This window comes from Cajanus cajan, chromosome 3 (genome assembly GCF_000230855.2).
Source record: "Cajanus cajan strain Asha chromosome 3, NIPB_CcT2T_4, whole genome shotgun sequence".
Classification (NCBI taxonomy): domain Eukaryota; kingdom Viridiplantae; phylum Streptophyta; class Magnoliopsida; order Fabales; family Fabaceae; genus Cajanus; species Cajanus cajan.
The window spans coordinates 39,095,156-39,110,051 of record NC_138519.1 but is presented as its reverse complement, the minus strand read 5'-3'; the positions used below and the strand labels follow the sequence as shown (position 1 = coordinate 39,110,051).

The window sequence follows — 14,896 nt, the reverse complement described above, 5'->3', positions numbered from 1 at the left end:
ATTCAAAGGAATTCCTTGGGCTAACTTACAACAAAATATTCTACCTATTCAATATTTGAAATTTTGCATTATGTCAGAAATGAATTCAGCAGGTTCATGAGATATTGTAATGCTCCAAGGACTCTTCCTAATGTACATCATGAACAAGATAGATTGTGCATAAATAATGAAAAATATCTGACCATAAAGGGATTTTCCAAAATCATGCAGGACCTACCAAAAGTAGAACACTGAATGTTGCATCTCCTTTAGACAGATTTGTGTCAATCTCATGCTGCATTTCTGAATCTATAAAGTCGGCCAGCAGAAGACTATGATTAGAAAACAATCAAAACATTGAAGGAGGAAATGTTAAAATAATACAACGGACAAATATTATACTACACTTGCATGAATATAAAGCAAATTTATTAATAAGAGTTGGTGGCTCATAGCAGTAAGCCAAACATCCTCCATATAAACATGGCAGATTGAATGGAGGTTTGTGTGCACCTATATATAACATCAACACCGGTGTGAATTATACCAACTCTTTCACAATAACTTTAAATAAAATTTGATTTTCATTGATCCAATTATTGAATTATAATTATATATTACCTAGAAGATTTGTGTCAAATCTTGTAAAAAATAGAGAATAATAAGATAATAAAATAATTGAAGGGCCAATATACAAAAGGCTAGTAGGGTGTAGTCAGATATATGCCTTGAAATATTGATCTAATGGTACACTAGTTCAGTATAAAGCCAAGATGAGGATGAAGGGATACACACAAACATACACTAGGATTTTATCCTTCAAGAATTCAATTAACTCTCAAATTAACTGCTCTAGTTCTAAGCATAAAAAGCTATACCCAAGTGAACCATTTTTTTTTTTTTAAATTCAACAATCATTATTTTGAAGCAGTAATCTAATTTAGACCATCAAAATATTACTCTGCATCAAATAGAAGAAAAAAGTGCCACATTAGAGTTATATCTTCTCGATTCAGCAGCAAATAAACTTACCACACTTAATTTTATTCTGATCATTAGCAAAAAGCTTCACCAGTTCCCCCTAACAATGAACAAATTTGACAAAAAGAAATCAGGAATAACATTCTCCTGACCAGAAGATATAATTTTCTATAATATATTTGAATAAAAAAGAGTAAATTCAAATATATCAAATCTTGAATGAGCCATAATTAAATTCAGATAGTAGACAATTAGATTTATCCACAAAAAGGTGGAAGGAAGATGTCAAGGACACACCGGTTATTGGAGTATAGTTTTACTCGTTACTTATATATGTAGAATAGCAATGTAGATTATTTTTTATCTCCTTTACTGTCACATTTATTGCTTTTATTATAGACCAACATAGGTTGGCTCTATATAAACCTATCTTGTATTCTTTGTGCAGTTAGTGAAAATATATTTCTGCTTATTGAAACATTCTCTCATCTTCTCTCTCTCGCTCTCTCTCTCTCTCTCTCTCTCTCTCTCTCACACACACACAATTCTATTACCTGTAAACTAAAAAATTTATACCTGCGGAAGAATTTCATTTTACTCCGTTAATCTTATTCAATTTAGGTCATGTACAGTCACAGAAGTATCTAAAGCCCTCATTATATATTGAAATTATCTTCACAACATTTAAGATTTTATTTTATAGCATGTCAAATATGTCATTAGAAGAAACAAAGATTTTGTAAAGCAATAACATCAATTGGACCAGACAAATGTTTAAGCATACACTTGCCACTGTCACTGCAAAATTACTCTAGATATGAACACTTCTTCTAGAATTATCTGTTCCTTATCATAATCCTATGATATTTTGTGACAATCAAAGTGCTGTGCACCTTGCCCACGACCCAATTCTTCATGTTTGCACTAAGTGACTAAGCATATGGAATCAGACCTTTTTTTTATTTGTGAAAAGGTCCTTTGCAAGCAACTTCAAGTTTTGCATATTCTAGGCTTAGACCAGCATGCTGATTTTCTGACAAAGCTACTGCCTCCTACTTGATTTGCTACTCTGCAGTCCAAGCTCAACGTGTTTGAAATTTCCTCGAAATCTCACCAACCTTGAGCTTTGTTTTTTTTTTTTTTGGGGGGGGGGGGGGGGGGAGGGGGTATGAGAACCTTTTCTCTGTAAACTTGTATTTCTATTATTCAATTTTGCTTAAATAAGTGTACCATCTATAAGGATGTGTTTGGCCAAGCTTAATTTTAACTTAAAAGTTACTTTAAAGTTAAAGTTAAAAATAAGAGCTTAATGAAGTAAAAGTTGTTTGTCAACTTTCCTTTTTCTTAGCTTAAAAGTTCCTTTTAAACTAAAAGTTGTTTGGTAAATATGTTTAAAAGATTTAGTTTTATTTCAAATTAATTTTCTTAAAAATAAAAATACTATGCAAAATTAATTTAATTTACATAAAAAATAAATAAATAAAATATGTATGCCTTTGTACAATATATTTGTGCAACTGTGCAAGTAAATATTTACTATATATGTGGTTTGTTGAAAGTTAAGGGAGCAGTAATAAAATACCCCACAAATATAGTTCAAAGAAAAAAAGAAAAATATAAACGTAAGAAAATAACTGTTAGGATTTCATCAAAAAAATAAACAAACAACACAAGATCCATTGTTTCAATTCCATTGATATTCGAAAGTGATGATGAAAAGAAAAAACCAGCACAGTAAAGGAAACTGAAAATATAAAATAATAAAAGCTGTAAAACAAATAATGCCATGCGAAGGTGTAAAGACAGGTCCTGTGCCAAAAAGCTCCATGTAAGCCACATTTATTTAATTTACTTTCATGAGCTTGTCTAAAACTCATTTATTTTATTATTTTGTTTTTTAAAATTAAGCTACTTAAAACTTTAAGAACTTATAAATAGTGTTTGGCCTAGCATCTACTTATAGGTAAAAGAAAATCCAAAAATAAGCTGGGCCAAACAGACTCTTAACAGCTGTCAGTTAGTTACTGACAGTTACAACTATCACATCATTCTGACTCAGCCCCTGTATCGATATATATTGCAAGCAGGGCTGAACCATGTGTGTATTACATTTTTCAGATTCAATAATAGCAGATTTAGATTGCTATAGAAGTTTTCTCTCTTCTAATAAATACAGGTAGTTTCCTTTACGAAACAGAAGATAAAAGTTACTTCAAAGTTCAAACATAATTATAGAAAAGTCTTACCTGAAGAGAATATAGTTATATACTAATTTAAAATAATAAAACTAAGTGCATTTATAGCATACATAGATATGGCCAAGGGTATATCACATAATGTACACAACATATATCATAGACCATACATTTATAACTAATTTATTTCAAACCTGATGGCCTTTATCGTCCATTGGAATACATTCAACCGCTATCAATTTATCAACATCATCAGCTGTAACTACATACTCTGGATTTGTGGCTCCTGAACAAAATGGAAAATAATAATACATAGAAAGCAAATATCATGTTGAACTTCCATCAGACCACTCCACTCAGCAAACAAGCATAAAATAAAAAATGAGAAGTTTAAGTCCAGTCTACCTTCAATGTAGTGTCTAGTGCCATCCTCAAGATGCCGAACCCACTGATTTGAAGCCAAGAATAATGGTGAGATCAGTAATAATAGAGGAGAAAATTATGGATGACATGCTAAGTTAAATATTAATGGAAAGAATATTCACCTGAAACATACAAAGAGATGTTCCACGAACTGGATATCCACATCCAAGAAGCTTTTCTCCAGGAATAGCATCACCAGAAATTTGAAAATTCTCAATTCCAGGGCCATCTAGAAAAATGTCACTCATGAGTATAAAAGGATATAGTTATACTATCTATTCTATCTATTATAACGAAAAATATGAGTTACCCTCAGCAATAAGGAAAGCAGTTTCATCCAGCTCAGGTGGGGATTGATAGAAGTTTCCATTGACAAAATTTCTTTCCATGGTTTTGTCCTGTACTCCAATTTTATCAATTGAACCATGTGGGAAAGAAGATACCTCCCTGCAAAAATTGTTTTATAACAGATTTGCGTTTTTGGTAAACATTTCAGCAATTCTTAAAAGATATAAATGGGGAGCATATCAATTGAGAGGATGAACATTGAGACAAAGAATACTAAATCCTAACAATAAGATCATACATGTACAGGAGATATTTTGTCTCCCCTGAATAAGATATTTTGAGAGTCAATTTTCTCCTATTTGGCCTGATCAACTTAAGCAATAGATTAAGCAGTAATAGTGAGGCAGTCTCAGAACCCGAAACCACTTAAGTGATAAGGTGATATTAGAAGCCCATGTAGAGTACATCTCTATAGAAAGGGAAAATTTGGAGCAGATTGAAACTTTTGATTTAGGGGATCTGAAGTACCAATGGCAACCATGGTCAGCAAAAAAGATGAGACAGACGTGTGAAAAATAGTACCAGAATCGCAGTGAGGACTAGAGGGTCCGCAAAACAAATTCAAATGGAGGTGGGGTTCTCAGTGCAGGGTCGAACAGTCAGAGAGAGGGTCGGACATGTCTTCACGCAAAGGAAGAACGGTCAAATAAAGAGTCAGACAGTCAGAGAGAGGGTCAACTGCATCATCACGCACTAGAAATAGACACGCATTGGTGTGTTTGGCATGTCTGAAAGAGACACACATGATGGCACGAGAAGGGGTCTTTGGGCACACCATTGATGTCACCATGTAGATAGGCAGACAACCATGATGCTGACAGTGGTGGTGGCTGATAGAAAGGTCACCATAGTTGCGAGGTAGAAAACAATGGCTGGAAGAGTTGCCAAGAAAACACATATATCCACTTATCTTGTGTTTCAAAAGAAAAGAGATATACAAGATGTTAAACCGTGTGTTCGAAAGACACCACATAGCAATGTTTATATACACTTATCTCATTTAATATACATGAATAGGAGATATTTTGTTTCCCCTAAATAAGATATATGTGCCTATATACCACTATAAATAACTATTAATGGTTACATTATGATTCTCAACACAGAAAGGAAGCAAATATTTCCCATCATATTGGGTTCAACTGCCTGTAGAAATTTCTTGACCCTTTTATAATGTCTCTTTTCAAACTGCACATGGAATTAACTAGACTATGAGATGGCCTTGTGTTTGCAGACTGTGTAACTATTGCTCAAGATGTCATGCTACGTGTGGTTCCTAACTAATGATGTATGACATATATTCACTTGTAAAAAACAGAAGTGGGTAAACAATACCAACCTATCAGCCTTAGAAATCTGCTGATAGTTGACCGGCCTTTTGAATGCCCAGTTGACATCAGCATTAAGAGCTGGGTGCACATATCCTGCCATATTGTTCATTGGCTGATGATTTTGTTCATTCCCAATAAGATTTTGCTGGGGGAAGTTATGCTGAAACTGAAATATATAGTCAAATTGCATTAATGAGGACGAAAGAGAATCTATGATGTAAACACAAAATATGAGCACATAGCATGAAAGAAGATTACATGCCAATAGTACCATGAAATCATTATGAATGTGACTTGTCAAATTTCCAGAACCTGGGCTTTCAACAACATGATTACCATTATCAGCACGGCTTTCTAGCACAGAAGTTAACTCTCCAATTCTATCCTGTCCAAAAAAGTAATCACTGATCTTTTAAATAATCAATCAAACATCAACTGTAAAAATGATTAATCAAACAGAGACTGCACATAAAACAAGGCATAAACCAACAAGAGCTAAAATAATAGCTCAATAATGCAAATGAAAGAAAGTGCACCAAGAAATCATTAATAATCATTCACCAATATAAAATGGCATTGGGAACAAATGTAAAAACGTATAACTTAATGGAAACTAAATGAGAATGCAGTAACAACCTATAACAACAATCAATATGTAAAGAAACCTCTAGAGATGAAGACTGCCTAAAATTTATGAAGCAAAGAACATGTAATCAATAATGAAAACAATGTTTGAGGTATATAGCATCAGTTTGCTTACTATGAACATGTAATATTATAATTTTCAGTTAGATGTTTAATACCACTTGTTTCACACATATTAGGCAAAGATGGCGATGCAAATTATAATGCTTAAAGGCGCAAGTGACTCATCAAAAGTGTAAAAACTTACATGTGAACTCCGAATCCTCCATTGTAACTGATCATGTAAGTGCTGGACAAGGACCAATACAAAATTTTAGAATATCTACAAAATATTTAGAGGAAGAGAATGAAGTCTAATATATTAGGATAATTTATCTTATTTTAGGCATAATATTGTTTCCTTATTTTAAGGAATTTTATCATATCTCTATCATTATTTGCTCCTTTATATAGGTATAAAGCAGTCAATAGTAGATAACAGCATGGAGTGGCTGCTCCCAAAAATGCTACAGTGGGGTAGTGGATTGGCCACTAATCTGAATTAGGAGACTAAATTGTGTTTTTACTGTACTTATTTTCTAGCTGTGTTTTACTTTCTGAGCCTTGGACCCCTATTAGTTGTTTGGCCTGTTTTGTTCAGTCAACTATAAATAGCTGACTTCTTCATTGTAAGGATGAAGTTCAGTTGTAAATAATTCTGCTAGATTTCAGTTAGATGCAGTTATGAAATTCTCTCTTTCTCTGAATTTCAACACCAATGGGTCCATTGAGTAGGCACAGAATAGGGTTACATCTAATAATGCTTTAGAAGCCAAAAAAAAACAAGACATATGGTGAAATCCATGTGCTTAAACTACGAAGTGTAGCTGAGTTATATAGACCAAAAATAATAATTCACATATTATACTTATCCTAATAACCATAATTATATGATTTTGTTTAGCTAATACTATGTATCTAGACATTTAAGTGTTCTACAACACCCTTGTTACATCCATCCACCATATAGTAGAGGAGAAAAGTTGCTGTTAATGATCCCAAAAATGATTCCAGAAAAGGCTGTGTAAGGTTCAGGGTTTCTCAATTGTCGGGCTAAAATTGTTATTTTATTCATTAGTTAGACACTGTCAGACAATTTATCAATGATCAAGTAAAGGGACACATTATCCCACTAAAAAAAGGAGACAGGAGATGAATGTAATATCCCCAAACAAATAAGAAATAAGGTTCTCATCGGGAGACAAATCCACCTATTACAAAATCAAATATTTCACCAGCATATCTAATATCTATCTATCTATTTATATCTATATCTATATCTATATATATGCTAAGGACATGTGCCACTCTTGTAGTTTTATTTTCCTGTTTTTCCAACACTTTTTTTTTCCTTTTTTACTGAAAACTTTCACTGTAAGTTGTTTCTGTGCCCATACTTCTTCTGTTTTTCACTGGACATTTTACAATATATGTCTCATTCACTGTCAACAAATACCAATCTTGCTGGCTGTTGCATCTTATCTCTACTCCCATACTTTTTTTTTACCTTCAATTTTATCATTCTAAATACCAAAATTACTATTATTATAAGTAAAACTTAAACTTAAAAGTTGCAACCAACAAAATTTAAATAAAACAAAACACTTAAGATTAAGACTTTAACAAAACAAAATTATAAAGATTAAAAAATAAAATTTTAAAATATATAAATGAGGGATTTAATTATATGAAAGAAAAAACCATACTGTCATCTAATTATAATTAGATGACAGTATGATTAAAAATTCTTGATTTTTGTAATAATTATTTTAAAATTATATTTAAGCTGGTGATTACAAATTACCAGTACTTTCACTGACAGTATGTCAAAATTAAAATCAAAATCAATTATAATAAAAATTTACTTTTACTATAATTAATAGTACTTTTCTTAAAAATACATTTTATATATGTCACAATCTTCATCTTCATTTTTTACATTTCAGATTTTTTTATTTGAATAATTTTTAATTAGTATTTATTTTATATTTTTATTTTGTATTTTATCTAAAAGACAAGTATTTTAGAATTTTTAAAATAAGTTTCCTACATTTTTACGACAAATAAATATTAATAAAAAACACAAACGCTTAATTTATTTTTATGAAAAACATTGTTTTAATATATAAATAAATAACTATCATAAATTATATGGATAAATTTATTAACTTATTATAATATTCACATATCTTTTTAAAAAGAGTATAACGACAGATGCAACCTATACAAATTCTAGTTAAACTATGAAGCAAACAGCTCTGCACTACACCAAATATGTATGAACAATCCATGGTTCAATGCTTTGGTCTCTAAGGATCATACCAAAAATTCCTGACATTCAAGGGTCACTTATTTATATTTTTATTTTGTTGTTGACTCAAACAAAAATTGGCATTCAAGGGTCACTTCACATTCATGTAACGGTGACCTGACATGAGTACAGGACATGCCAAAAATCAATGCATTATGATGTTTAACCTATCATATCCGTGACCACATATTTCATACCTTTACACAGCTGGATATTGAAGAGGCATTCATAACACGAGGCCAAAGACCATATTCAGCAAGCAACCCCAGCATAGATGACATGAAGATATATCTTTCATCATCTACAGCCTAGATTAATGATGTAAGTCAGTAACATTAACCAGAAGTACATTATATAAATATATATATATATATAAATATCATAAAGTATTGATAGATTGCAAAGCATGCATTTAACTAGTGCTTCATTTGGTATAAATAAGGAAACAGTCTTTATTAATATAAGCTTTTAATTATATATTTTGAGAAAATATCCTTTCTAATGAATTCATTATTTCCTTTGTATTTTAGATTAGATCTTTAATAGCAGATTTGGCTCAATTAAATGAAGACTCAATGGAAGATTTGAAGAAAGTTTTAATGAATAAATCCATGTTGTTTCTGACCTTGCTTTAATAAAAGGGCAATTGACCTACAAATGTGTGAACAAGGCCGACTACCTGTAGTTAGATGTCCAATTATGCTTAAATGAAGATGGCCCAATTGTCAATAGAAGACCCATTAAACATCTATCTGGCCTTGGATTATTCACAGAAACTAAAGATCCAGAGACAAAAAGGATCTGTAGGGAAACTTAATTGTAAAGATAAGACAAATAGTACTTGGAGCCATCAAAGATAGAATTCATTATAGGAGAACTAGATCAAAAAGGAAGAGCCACCACCACTGAACCATCTTGGAGATGCAAGAAAGCAAGCTCCTCTACATTGATCAAAACTTTGGAGGAGTCAAAGATAAAGGATTCAAGACATGAGAACAAAACATTATATCTTCCAATCCTTGACTCCCTTTTTTACTATGCTGGACATTTTTTATCATTGGCAGAAGGAGAAATTTTATTTTGAGTTGTTCTCTTCTAACTAGTCTCTATTCATGGTATCCCACCTTCAAATAGTATAATAATTTGCTTTCCAATTACTTTATTTTCCTTCGCACAATGGTAACTTCAAGTTCAAGCACCAGCCAGTCAGACAATCTACTGTCCAATCTAAGGAAACTGGTGACCAATCTGGCAGTTGTATTTTAATGTCATCCTGCCTCTTAAGCTCGATCATAATGCTCAATGCCCAAAACTTCCCAAGATATTTTCCATGCTGAAAATGGATATTATTTCATTAGAGAAAAATTTTGGGGAAAAGCAAATGGTAATGAATGAAAAGATGTTGATTATTGACATCCCCATTCTATTTCTAGTTTTCTATAAATTAAACTTCAACACAAGATTGATGGATTATCCATTGTCCATCATTTAGGTCAATGGGCTTTCACTTATGTGGGTAAGTGTTAGGTCTGAACATAATATGGATCCAATTGATACTATGGGCCCAATTGGTACTCTTACAGTTAACAGGGGGTCTAAAATATGGAAAGTATATTCTCTAAAGGGTTAAAAAGAGATTGTGCAAGGTAGTGGGGCAGAGTTAGTGATGAAGGAAAAGGGAGTATAGGAGGTTAGCATCATGAAGGAGGGATATTGGCTATTCTGTTTTTCTCACTTTTGGCTTAGCTGGGCAGGGGTATTAGTCACCTCTGAAGGAGCTTTACTCTGGGGATTATAGGAGGATACTAATGTAATCAATCATACTCAGTAAATAATACACCATTTCATAGCGATTTGTCTTTTGGTTCCTAACATTGGTCCGACCTGCCAGATAATGACATCGGAGAGTGTGTGCCCAAACCATGAGGAGTTGGAAACACAGCCATGGAAGCTCATGTAACCTATCTTGAAGCTGTGGTGAAGGAGTTAACAGAGGATCAGACAGGAAAGCAAGTGGATATGCAAAAGAATTTTGATTGTATGATTTAAGACATGCAGCAAATGGTGGCGACTGTCCCAAGGTGTCTCATTGTTGATGCAACATTTGAGTGGATCTTCGAAAAATAGAACAGCCGATACCCCTCCTTGATGATGCTAACCTCCTATATTCCCTTTCCCTCCACAACTAACTCTGCCCACTACCTTGCACAATCTCTCTTTTACCCTTTCTAGAATATACTTTCCATATTTTAGACACCCTATTAAGAGTATCAATTGGGCCCATGGTATCAACTGGACCCATAGTATCTCCAAACCTAACATTGCCTAATATCAATTTTACCCATACCAAATTGTTGCAAGTGTGGCTTCAGTAGCTTATAAACTTGAACTTACTCCCTCGTCTCGAATCTACCCTATCTTTCATGTCTCTTAGTTTAAGAAAATTGTTGGTCAATATCAAACAGTGACAGAGTTGCCAAGTGGATTAGAAGATGAGTTTGTTGCAGTAGTCCAACCAGCAAAAATTATATCCGAGTGTTGGTTGGAGATGTGCTGAAGACACAATTGCTGATCCAGTGGAAGGACAAATCCAGTGATGAAGCTACATTGGAAGATGTTTTTACCATTCATAACCAATTTCCTCATATTCACATTGAGGACAAGGTGAAGTTCCAAGGGGAGGCAATGTTTGGTGGGTCCAATTGATACACTTAACAGGGGTTCTAAAATGTGGAAAGTATATTCTAAAAAAGGTATAAGAGAGATTGAACAAGGTAGTGGGAAGAGTTAGTTATGGAGGAAAAGGGAAAACAGGAGGTTAGCATCATGAGGGAGGGATATTGGTTATTCTGTTTTTCTCACTTTCGGCTATAGCTGGGCAAGAGTATTAGTCACCTCTGAAGGAGCTTTGCTCTGGGGATTCCATACCAATTTTTCTTTTGGTTCCTAACAGTGTGTTAACATATAAATATAATAATTATTCCTAATCCTAAGCCAATACCAATGGGTGCAAATTTTTGGATTCTTCATAACTGAAACAAATTGGAAACTTCCAAGTTAAGCAATGATTATATTGTGTCCTCTATGAAACGAACATTCCAACAATTCCAATAACACAAGAAAGTCAGCAACCCATGTCAAAAAAACCCCAGTAGAGACACCAGTTAACTACAATTGTCTAGGTGATTCCAACATTCCATCAATGGCCCAATAAAAAAATAGCCATAAAAGTAGCAAAACAATAAAATACCAAAAGAAGAGGCTGAATAAAATACTGATATCATCATGAAACTAGACTTACTTTCAAATCATGGGCAAGTTTTAAATTTTCTTCAAGATAACCTTTTCTTCGAGCCAAATCATTAGACGCGGACGAGATAGCTTCATTTTGCTTCTCGTCAACTGCCTGATAAAAAAAATGCATTTAAAGTTTAAAATTAAAGTAATCTATGTAAAATTCTGAAAAACAACTACAACTTAGAAAGAAGTGACTAACCATTCTTAGTTCAGAGAATTGCCTCTCCAGTTTGCATTTCTCATTCAACAACTGCAGTTCCTGCTGCCAACGAATTTAGTTAATTTCCTCAAAAGCCAAAGATGTAGATATAACTTTCATACATGTATATATTTTGTACCTTCATACAGGCAACAGCAATCTGTTCACGGAGGGAGAGGATCTCCTCTTCTTGCACCCTTGCTCGTGAATAAAGTTCCTGCAAATAAAACTTATAATCTGATGGAATTGTATGAAGCACCTTCTAGTAACTTTCTCAAGTGCAAAACGTACTACATAAAAATTACTGCTTTACTTTATTACCATGGTGTCTTGGTCCTGGATGTGATTGAGTGCATCATTGCTTTTGAAATTTCTTTGGGCAAGTTGTGTTTCAAATTTGTGGCTAAATGCAAGCATCAACAAATATATTATAATACAATTTGAACATAACAAATTGTAAGTTTCAACATAGCTCAAGCAAAATACTAAGCATGCCCAAAACAATAAGCAACTTATCAAAGACCAAAATTTTCTATTAAAAAACACCACAATCCCTTTCCTTAAGGTGATCCCCTTATCCTCCAAATTATTTGTAAATATAATCTCTTCTTGATAATTATCTAATTCTATTGTTAAGAAATTGGCATTGAATATGCAAGACATTTGATGAATCTTGGTAGGTCATAAGTAACCATACTCGGGAGACCAAAGGTCAGAATTTTACTGAATTCATAGTAGATTGGAATGGAAATGAGTGCAATCATTCTTTTTAAACCTTTACAAAATGTAAAAATAGAGTCTGAGAAAGAACATTAAGGGAACAATTTCAGAATATAATGATAATCTTACACAAGGGAAATATGCAAGAATGGTGGAATTTTTATCAAAATCAAATGATAAGCATCAAGGTATTACCTTCCTAGAATCTCAGAGCCTTCACCTGGAATCCCGTCATGTTTAAGCACATGCGCAGAATTTTCAGCAGACGACATAGAATGGCCTGCACAAGGTCCTCTTTAAAATAACCTGTAATTGAATGATAGATGATTCTCTCCATTATTACCAATAAATTACTTCATGTTGTCTCATTTGATTCCCTTGTTCAGATCCAAATCAAGGTTTCTGTATGATCTGATTCTTACCAGGGAATGCTTCAAGAGGAAACATAAACAGATAACAAGGAGTTAACAATTCAATCAATGCCCAAAAGATAACTTATTAGACACATTACATCCTCGTAAATACGTGCACATTTGTTTCAATTTATTTGAGGTATAATAGTATCTATATTTGTTTTCCCCAAAGCACTCAGAAACCACCAAAAAAAACAAAAAGATATTCTCTCTCCGTTCCATTTTGTTTGACATTTAAGGTTTACATTTTGTTTGACTTAAAGTTTTGAGAGTAGTTATTTTCCCACTATAAGCCAATCCAAACCCACACCAAGTTAGCGCACCGAATTAGACATAATGACACCTTTGTTTCAGATGTCCAAGATATCTCCAGCCAAGATCCGAAGACTAATTCCTCAAGTTACGGAGATCCATTTAATGAGCTAACCTTTCCAAACATCTTATTCTACCAGCATGCATTAAAGCGGTACATACAAAAACACAGCAACTTACTGCACAAAGATCATTCGATATCAAAAGTAGCATGCATTCAAACTGCAACACTTACACCACACAATCATCATGACCACATGAACTTGTAGAACCATCCAATTAGCAGCACCAGCACTACAAACCAAACTCCCAAATCCTCAAAATTAATCCATTTCACCACATCACTCACAACCCAAAATTCTCGCTCAATCAACATAATATTATTTATGAGCATCGTAAACTCCGTATATTCCCAAACATCGAGAACTCGGTTAATGTTCATTTTCTCCATACACAAAATAACATAACACAATGTAAAAACAATGAAAAGACAAAAACGCTACAACAACAGGGAACACCGGAGCATCAAAAAACACACAATCTAAACCAAATCAAAGTGAGCAATTCAAAAATGAAATCAAAAGAAAAAAAAAAGTGTAATCAGAGGCAGGAACTCACCGACAGCGAGTGCAACGTAGGCAACCACCAAAGAAAACGAGATTAGAAGAAAAACATAGAGAGGGGGAAAGGTAGCGAGAAGTTATGAGACGTTGGCAGAGAGAGAAAGAGCGATGAAATGAGAGATTGTGATGCACGGGTCAAAGGGAAATTGAGAAAATCGCATAAATGAGACTTTCCGAGAGAAAGCAAAAAATGCAGTTATGCAGGAAGCGACATTGAAAGTAACAATTTGGTTGATGAAAAGAAAATGGAAAAAGAGAGAACAGAGACGACGAGTTCTAGGATGGGACAACGCGTCATAAATCCTACGGTGGTAAAGAATATCACACCGTTAGATATACTTAACTTTAAACCGATGGTTAATGGTAGGGATGGGATTCGGGTTTGGTACGGGTTTCATGATAGTCGTCTTTATTCTTGTGAGTCAAATTTATTTCTGTTCCCGTACCTGTGCTCGTCGGATATATAATTTTCATCCTCATTTCTGTCTTCACGGGTATCGGGTATACTCGTACCGTATCCGTATCCGTACCCATCAATTTTTTTTTTTTTTTTTTTATAAAAAATGATATTTTTAAATTATTTTTTTAATTATATTATAATTATAATTAAGTTATTTCTCTATCTCACATTATAATAAATAATCACATATAAAAAAATATTAAAATTTTTTAATATAATTAAATTAAAAGTGGGTATTAAATTAAAAATAGGAACGTGGTACAGGTACGGGTACGGGGCAGGTAAGTACATACTTGTACCCGATTTAATATATCGGGTTTTACCCGTATTCGTACTCGTACTTGGTCAAACCAGGTATTTCCTGTCAAAGTCAGGACAGGTTCGGATATTATTCGCGAGTACAAATATATTTACCATCCCTAATCCATGGAAGGTTAGTTTGGTTCTGACTAGGGATGCGATGGAATTTTGTAGAAGGTACTCGAAAATTTTATAAATAGTGACAAATATTTATGAGTTTTTGTGAACTTTTAAAAAAAATTTATAAATAAATTAAAATTTGTGTTTGATGTTGACTTTATTAAAATATTAAAAATAAAAATATAAAATAAATATTTAAA

The 14,896-nt window shown here is 33.1% G+C and overlaps 1 protein-coding gene across 5 annotated transcripts in view; it reads right to left on the bottom strand.

The window, feature by feature from the left end:
* LOC109791862 (uncharacterized) overlaps positions 1–14,124 on the bottom strand; it is a 28,723-nt gene extending 14,599 nt beyond the window's left edge. Inside the window, exons 1-16 of one of the 5 annotated variants that reach the window (XM_083070884.1) lie at positions 13,812–14,124; positions 12,664–12,899; positions 12,070–12,151; positions 11,888–11,965; positions 11,749–11,811; positions 11,554–11,658; positions 8,450–8,560; positions 6,150–6,191; positions 5,529–5,642; positions 5,266–5,423; positions 3,889–4,025; positions 3,701–3,807; positions 3,561–3,603; positions 3,350–3,441; positions 1,012–1,060; positions 218–288 (exon numbers count right to left, since the gene is read on the bottom strand). In XM_083070884.1, coding sequence (XP_082927010.1) covers positions 218–288; positions 1,012–1,060; positions 3,350–3,441; positions 3,561–3,603; positions 3,701–3,807; positions 3,889–4,025; positions 5,266–5,423; positions 5,529–5,642; positions 6,150–6,191; positions 8,450–8,560; positions 11,554–11,658; positions 11,749–11,811; positions 11,888–11,965; positions 12,070–12,151; positions 12,664–12,740 — 1,329 coding nt within the window. In that variant the 5' untranslated portion in view covers positions 12,741–12,899; positions 13,812–14,124. The remainder of the gene's footprint in view (positions 1–217; positions 289–1,011; positions 1,061–3,349; positions 3,442–3,560; positions 3,604–3,700; positions 3,808–3,888; positions 4,026–5,265; positions 5,424–5,528; positions 5,643–6,149; positions 6,192–8,449; positions 8,561–11,553; positions 11,659–11,748; positions 11,812–11,887; positions 11,966–12,069; positions 12,152–12,663; positions 12,900–13,811) is intronic. The other 4 variants (XM_083070883.1, XM_020351216.3, XM_083070885.1 and 1 more) reach the window with 4 other exon arrangements.
* Positions 14,125–14,896: the final 772 nt, after the last annotated feature.